Source organism: Anomalospiza imberbis, chromosome 2 (assembly GCF_031753505.1).
Source record: "Anomalospiza imberbis isolate Cuckoo-Finch-1a 21T00152 chromosome 2, ASM3175350v1, whole genome shotgun sequence".
Lineage (NCBI taxonomy): Eukaryota > Metazoa > Chordata > Aves > Passeriformes > Viduidae > Anomalospiza > Anomalospiza imberbis.
Genome location: NC_089682.1, coordinates 87,786,223 through 87,794,635, shown reverse-complemented (window position 1 = coordinate 87,794,635; position 8,413 = coordinate 87,786,223). Strand labels below are relative to the sequence as shown.

General features: G+C 39.4%; 1 protein-coding gene across 5 annotated transcripts in view; it reads right to left on the bottom strand.

The window, feature by feature from the left end:
* Window positions 1-632: 632 nt before the first annotated feature.
* The window catches only part of ELF1 (E74 like ETS transcription factor 1), an 88,020-nt gene continuing 80,239 nt past the window's right edge, over window positions 633-8,413 (bottom strand). For 4 of the 5 annotated variants that reach the window (XM_068182252.1, XM_068182254.1, XM_068182251.1 and 1 more), the window contains exon 9: window positions 633-2,315. In XM_068182252.1, coding sequence (XP_068038353.1) covers window positions 1,700-2,315 — 616 coding nt within the window. In that variant the 3' untranslated portion in view covers window positions 633-1,699. The remainder of the gene's footprint in view (window positions 2,316-8,413) is intronic. The other variant, XM_068182255.1, reaches the window with a different exon arrangement.

Genomic DNA, 8,413 nt, shown 5'->3' with positions numbered 1-8,413 from the left:
AGAGAATTGCTTGTTCAATGGTTTGCAGAGCTCCTTCTGTCAAGCAGCAAGACCATACTCTGCCACTCTTCTGCTCCTATTAGTTTTTCTAGTATTGGTGCTTTAAGTTATATTTAACCTTACCAACCAATCAATAAAACTCCAACATCAATTCAATCATAGAAAGTCATATTCCCTTTCATTTTATACTGACAGAATCATAATACCAGGCACAATATTTATTATTAACTTACCCTCTGCTTAAACACTGCAACATGCAAGTTTTTGAAGCCCTAATAGTTTGGGCTGTCAGTTGTATCATATAAGCTACAACAACTTTTGTGAATTACGCTCAGAATTTTGTGTTTTTTGTTTGTAACATACTGGGAAAGTAATGGAAAAGGAGAAGTTTAAGTCCAGTTCCTGGATTTATCTCAACCTTCAGTTTCAGTTACAAAAATATACATTACTGCTGTTTCAAAGGACACCGACAGCACACTGACTGCAATAAAGTCTCTTCAGAAGTGATTTGTGAATTGCTCATGTTCCACAACAGACACATACTAATCACCCTGTCCTGTTTCTCACTGTATTTTATGATTGTCAAAATATTATAATAATAAAAAACATTTCAGAGTAAATACAGAAAAATATTTTTCCATTTGATTTATTTTCATAATAAACCAATTAAAAATACAAAAGAAGGACCCAAGGTTCAATGGGCTCCATCATTTAAAAATTTGTCTTTAAATACAAAGTCACTCAGTAATATGAATACATATAACATTAGACCTCTAAACATAATGATCTTATTGATCTTATTTGCATCTATCAAAAGTTTGTATGGAAAAAAATTAGCTGAAAAAACTTCCCTGCAACATTGAATATACAGTATTTACAATCAAAAACAAGAACTCTTAGCAGTATTAATCTCCAAAAACCTGCATAAATTGTATATATTTAATTTCCCTCCCCCCTTACAAAATAATCTGAAGTAGAAAGCAAGATTGTTAAGCTTCATAGTCGCAAAATGGCATGAAACATTTGCACCTGTAGTGATGCCGTTAGCTTCTGTAATTAAATATATCTGATGTTTTCATATAAAATATAGACATGGCATTGTCCATTTCTGGAATATGTGTTTTGGATACTCTCAATAGGAGTGTATATTCAATTTTGCACACACAAGAGCTTGTGCTGCAAAAAATGCAAGAGGATACCTGGTTATCAAACTCTAAAACTGATGTCATTCACGGATATGAAACAGGTACTCGATCATAAAAATTCAGACACATGGAATGAAACTGTCTTACTAAAATTAACTGCTGCTTCCAAAGGTGATACGCATACAGATTAAACAGAAAAGGTTACAATAACATTACTGCAATGTAAATCAGCAACAGACTGACAACAAAATAAGAGAAGTTTGAAACTTTGGCCAACAACCTCAGGAGAAAGTCTTCATAGAATAAAAAGCATGTTCCTTCATGCCTGTACTTTGAAAAATGAGTAATATATAATTTTATTTATATGATAATATTTAGCAATTAACAGAAAATCAAAATCCATCCTAAAGCATGAATTGTAAGAATTAACTGCAGAAATTTAGTAGCTTTGCAACATCATGCTTCAGAATCAAATAATATATACATAACTGAAAAGGTCCCATCACATTTATGAAAATAATCATCCACAGGGGTTTTTTTTAATTATTTAATTATCAATACAAATTGGGTTCCAATGGCTCATTTTCTTGTTTCACTTGCATGTTAGATGGGAAATTATTCGAACTGGACACTACCATCACAAATGGTTGCTGCTGGAATCTCTGCTCTGACTGCTCAGTATCTTCTACTTTGTCACTCTCCTCCTTTTCCTCTTCTTGTAGGTCAACCTGCTTCGTGTCCGGTGCTTTAATGACCGAAGTGATCACTGTGCCGGATGGCTGAGACACCACCTGTGAGCTGCTGGGCGAGAATGTCACCACGGGAGTGGTGGCACTGAAGGATGGAGACGAAGCCATGTTGGCTGTTCCATTGCAAATTGTCTGCACGCTGCTGGTGAGCACCTGCTGAACTTGTGCTGGGCTCAGCACAATCGAGGAAGGAGGTGAGACTGGCTTCTGAGACTGTAGCATGATGTTTTCTTTAAGAACCGTCATGGGCTGGGAAGTAGGAATGGCTTGTAAAATGAATTTCTGTGCTGTTGTTACTGAGGCTGGATCTGTGCTGGCTATCACTGTAGTAAGAGGCACTGTCTGGAGTGTTACAGCATGCAGCTGCTGATTTCCAGGAGAAACAACCACTGGAACCTGGGTTGGAGTCTGCAAAGTCCTGCTAAGATTAGAGAAGATTATTGTGTCAGAACACTTCCATGCTGAATTTTGAAAAAATAATTATAGATTTACTACAAAAAAAAAAAACATTTGGCATCATAAACATTTCATTTACCCAACATTTACAAAACAGGTAGTAGAATCTCTCCTAATAAAACAAGAACTGGACCTGACCCCTGAATTTAGCAAGATGATTCCCAAAGTAAAGGTACCTCAACATCAACAATACTGCCATCACCAAGCTGAACAGCCTGCCGTTGAGACATTCAGTGGTTCATCAGGACACCTGGAATCACATCCAAGACCTCTACCTCAAGCATTGACCAACATTAAAAGCACATCCTCCTAAAGATCTGCCATCAGTTTCAAAAATTACACCAAGTAATTAATAAATCACAAGCCTAAATAATTTGTAAGTCAGGCCTTGATTGTCTTGACATCCACATATACATTTAACTGTATTCAAAAGTATCCACATGGTAGCAGTGTCTGGGCACAACCTTGCCACACTCCCAGGACACAGAGTTCTCTGTTTGCCAGGCTCACACACACCTTCTGGTAAAACAACTGATCAGAACCGGCTTCCAAAACATCATTTTAAGTTAGGAGTGATTCCATCAGTTGCAGGCTAAGAGACTTGGGTACCACGTGACTGTCAATAGATGTAGAGCTGTGGGGACAACATTAGGGGATTAAGAGCTGTATTGCTGGAGTACACAGCTACTGCAGTGCACAGTGGTAACTTACACATGGCAACATGCTCCAGTTACACAAATTAAAACAAAACAAAAACCCCAGAAAACATAAATGGTTACGGGGAGGGAGAGAGGAAGGGAAGGTAAGGGACGGGTGACTGCTTTAAGACCCTGCCACAGCTTGTTCCATGCCATTGTGCCACACTGTCTCTGGCAATCTTTCTTTCCTTCTATTTGTCATGCAGGGTTCTCTCCAATCTTCCTGCTTCTCTTCAATGTTTGGTCCTGCCTGCCCTCCTCCCCCTTTTGCAGTCTTAAGCTCTCCCTTGTGTTTTCTCAAAAAAAAAAAAAAAACCAAAAAAACCCCACACCTATCTCCATCTCCTAGCTTATTTCTACCCCTTCCAAAATCACTTTAGATGGAAAGCAATTTACTGTCAATGTTTGTACTTTCACGTCCATGCATGATACTGCCTGCTCTTCTTTCTGAAGACTGGACCTCTAATATGCTGTAAGGGTTGCATACATCAACTATGGAATGTCCTCCATTCTACACTCCTTCTAACCATATAGAATTTATTTTTCACGGCTCTGTGAAAGTCTACATATCAACATTTAGCCACTGACCAGTCCAATCTAATTCAGCATAGTCAAAATTTCCATTTAAAACCATACTCTGGTTACCACAGTTGCAACAAAAAGCTTACCAAAGTAGGACTTAGGTGGTGCTGAAGCTATGGGACAATGTGGATGCAGATGCTGCTGCTGGTCATAGCCCAACTGCACAGGGAGCTGCATTATTCCCCCTTTCTTAGTGCAGCAGCAGAGACAAGTACAAGAATACATGTAGAGGATTGCTCATGTCCCACTCAGTGCAGTCCTCTGGGAAAGGCCTCTAGCTGAGTTCCAAAGACTGCTCCAGGAAGAGCAGGCCCAGTAACCCTGCTGGTAGCAGGCTCAGAGCACATGAGTGCTTCCCTGAGCATCCTCCAGCTGCCAGTCCCCCCCTGCAAGCAATCTTTTCCCCAGATCACATAGGGCTAGATAATACAAGAAACAAAATTTCCATCTGTAACTTTCTCTTCTTCCCAAGAAAGACAGTTGCAGCACTCAGCAAACCAAATTCATATCCTTGTTAACAAGGCACACAGGCAGGTTTCATCACAGCAGCCATCATAACCATGACACAAAATTTGGCGTGACTGACACCAGAGTCAATCTTGAGCTCCTTTTTCACACAATGGAAGAAATCCCAAGGAAGAAGTTAATGGAAATGGGGCTTGTTGAAGGTGAAGCACCAGCTAGAGTGATTACTTCTTTCTTTCAAATTTCTGGAGAACTTGGTGCTGGCACAGCAAATACCAACAACCAAGCCTACACACAAGGCTCAGAATGACAGTACCAAGGCTCATACCAAGTCTTCAAGGGTTATCAGTACTAACTATTTTTTTTCCCCCAGCAATTCCCCTGGGACCTTGACAGAAAAGTCACTCATATCCCTGTCAGAAGTAGCAACAGGATGAGGCATCCACTAGGTTCTTAAAAAAATAAAAAAAGTAAACTACCTACAGTTAAAGAGACTTGTAATAAAATCAAAATGTCAGATAGGTACACCTCAACCCAGGAAAGTCTACAGACACCAGCCATGCAATTAGAACAGCTATGAAGGAGAGATAACTGACACTTGCCATCATAAAAGCATCAAAAATATCTATTCTGAGCCAGTTCTTTAATCAATGAATAAACTTACCTGAGTTTGAAGGATTAAGAACAATGCAATAGCTGCAATTTTGAAAGCAGGGGCTAAAGCTGCTAGCCTGTGCTGGTATGCCCTCCAAGTATTACCTTGAAGCTTCTTCCTTGTTCTGTAGTTGTTTTGTAAAAATAAAAGCTGGTAGCTGCCAAGTGGCTTTGAAGCACAAGCTCAAAATGTGTGAACTGCATCTAATCAAGGCAGATATCTGCAAAGCACTAGGCTAAGAGACGAAACCAGACCATTTGTCTCAGCACACTCTAATTAGTATCTGCATGCTAATCTGAAGCCATTTTATTTCTCTTGAAGGGCAGTCCTATGCCTGAGGATTACTCCAGATGCGCTGTGTTCTCCATCAGCCAAGATACAAATATATTATACACATATCAACCTGTATATACACATGCATGCATACACACACAGTCTGAACTTGCTACAAGGGAAGCATGCAGCAGGTAGCTGTACAAGCACACCATAAATATTTATTTATGCTAATGATAGCCAAGCAAGACATTTGCCTTAGCTGTTAAACTCAGTTTAGTTATTAACTAAAAATCTATCTGCCTAAATAATTTGCCTTATATATAATTGAAAAAGATACAGCTTGGTTATTCATTTTGTCTGTCTTACAAAAAAAAGTACACAATAATTAAGGTGATTTATTAACATTGGCTACAGTATTTTAGGTGCTTTTAAGTCTATATCTTGCTATGTTTCTGAATTTCACTGGCATTTTGCTAACAGCCTTTCTTCTCTAAGATACAAATCTTTTGCATGATTATTTTAAAAGATGCTGCTGAGGTTTCAAAAAGAACAAGAACATTGAGTAACAGCAATGGAAAGGAAATTCTGCCATTAAACAATCTGATTACAACTGAGAAAAGAATGACAAAAATTCTGAAGTAATATTGGCTTGGCAGAAAATTATCATCTATTTCTTGGGCCATTTTTTACTGTTAATGGCCTAGAATTGTGCAATATCTTAATAGTTCATCAAGATATAAATAGTGACAGGCAAGAAAAATAAGTTTATTTATGGTAATTTATGTGAAATTTATGAGATGGAGAAGATACCAAAAATATTGAAGCTGCAAGCCAAGGTAAACCAAGTATTTCACAGCACACTAATAAAATGAAACAAAGCAATATTAAGACATAAACAGAGAGACGTAAGAGAGGACAGAAGCAGAGGACTCAGCTCTCAACGTGTCCTTTTTACTGAACCACAGAGTCCAACAGTCTTCTTTCCAGAATTTTTCAAAACTGCACAGTCACCTGAATTAAAACAGAGCTGTGGAACCTCCACCTCTTTTCAGCAGTGCCAAAGACATGGAAAGAGAGCTCCTATGGATATCTTCTTATTGTGCAGAAACAAAATTCATCCGATTAGATTACACTATAGTCCTTTCTGTCAATAAGCAGCCACCTTCTTGCATATCTCAGAAATTAAATTAGAAGTGGGCTTAAGAAAAGGTCTTCTTCAGCTGCAGAAAAATCAAAATGGTTGGTTATGAGCAAAGTCTTTGCTGTGATAGAAGTTGTCTATATTGGAGATGTGTTCTGAGAAACACACCCTGTTGTAAGCTAAATCACAGTTTCTTGTAGAAGCCCATAGAGACCACATCAGCTTATTTCTGAGCAGCATCTCCCTCAAGAAGGACATTTTTCTCACCAACCTGAGACCTGGATTGCAGTCAAGCCTTCACTTAAGAGATTACAGAGATGAGCTCTTTGTAACAGTCCTGTTTCCCTTCCTTTGGGGAAGGCTATGGCAGCAGTGAGCCAGATCCAACAATACCTACTAGTCAGTGTGCTGGAGAGCTTTTAAAACTACTGGCTTGCCTTTAGAGCAATGACAGAAGACTGCTGCCTAACTACAAACAGAAGCAAAGTAACTGATGGTGGCCGATCAAAGGAAGGTCTTCAGAAGTTGTTTCTGATTATCTGCAAGTCCTCAGCTGGCATCATCCTCTTTTGCCCATGTTCCCCATCAAGTCCCAGGGAGATCTAGGGAGCCCTTTAGCAAGACTTACACCTGTGACGGTTTTTATTCAGGAGACCTATAGAAATGGCACAGGAGTGATGGGCTACAACCCTAGCTGACATCATGCAGATGGGACTCTTGCTTTTATTCAAGAAAACGGTCTGAAAGCAGATGGTCAATGCCAAGTCCCAGTAGGACAGTGCCAGACTGGTTCCCTGTGTCTGTGGAGTTATGTGAGCTTAAGCAAAGCCAATAGAGATAGGGTGTGAAGGATGATTACAGAAAATAATGCTGATGTTCACTGTGCAACTTACACAAGACAATGTCTATATAAGATAGGAGATGAAGACACTTAATTTGAAATAGCAGCTGTAATCACATTTTCAGAGTTGATAAATTCCTGATAGACAATTTTTTTTCCCCAGCATCAGCATTGCTGCAGTCAGACCAAAGCATCACAGCCTGGACACAGAAACAGATAATGGAACAACAGCAGAAAGCATGTGTTTGCTTGGGTACACATGTCTTTCAAAGACAAGTGATTGCTTACTGGGACCAATACACAGTGTTGCTGTTGGTGAATTCTTGGCTTCATCGCTGTTCTTACTCAGAATGCTCATGCCCTGAAAAAACATGATTCACGTTCAGCTACTTCCTCCTCCTCTTGAATCAGGATCCTGCCACTGCAATCCACGCTTGTGTCACCTTCAGAAGTAATTTTCTATCTTGAAGGTTGCAAAAAGATCAAGATGAAAACTGTGGCTGATTCATCATGTCAAGGTTCTCCCATTCAGAAGGGAACACAGACAGCATATCCTATTGATCCTCTGTGGCCTGTATTAGCTTTCCCCCAGCTACAGAACTGAGTCAGAATTCTGGTCTTCTAATGTGCTCTGTCCAAGCTCGCACAATGACAACTTGCAAGTACAGAAAGGAAACAGCAAGCTGAATTCTGACAGAAACAAATTAAAACCTGAAGTGTGGTAAAACATTGCACAGGGTCTGTCAGAAGTCAGCTAATTACAAGTTTCTTGGCCTATAGAGCTGCCAGCTAGAAGGTTCAGCCATGTCCCATACAGCCAATAACAGGGACAGACATATAAGTTAAAATTACTCCCTACATGATATTCTCTGAACTGTAAGTAGCATAAGAATCGCTTTTCACTCCATCTTAAATCACTACTACTCTAGATTAAAAGTAAATGAAAATGCATGTTTTTTCATTTGCAGTCCCCAGTTTAAGGGAGAAATTTACTTGTCCAAACACAGGCACCTTTCAGCCCTGTAGGATGCGCTAGGCAAGGTAAGTTGCTAGCCCAACAGGAGAGGTGCACTTTCTGCAGCAACAGAAAGGATGCTCTTTAATGCTTAGAATGAGCCAATGTATACAGAGCTGAATCCCAGGCCAGTGCCTCCTAATTCCAAGGCAAAACACAATTACTCCAATAATCCAGGTATTCTGGTTAACCTGTGTCTGTTATTCTGGTTTAAAAAGAATAATTTTACAAGCACAAAATTTAAAGAAACATTTTCTTCCTCATAAAAGCTGGCTCGTTGAAAAAGTAAGCAATAAAATGCTCATCCAGAGGGGAATTTTTGGTTTTGTCTTCTAACTGGAAACATACAGTGCCAAACTCAGCTCCCAGTTGCATGACTGGAGTCTGCAG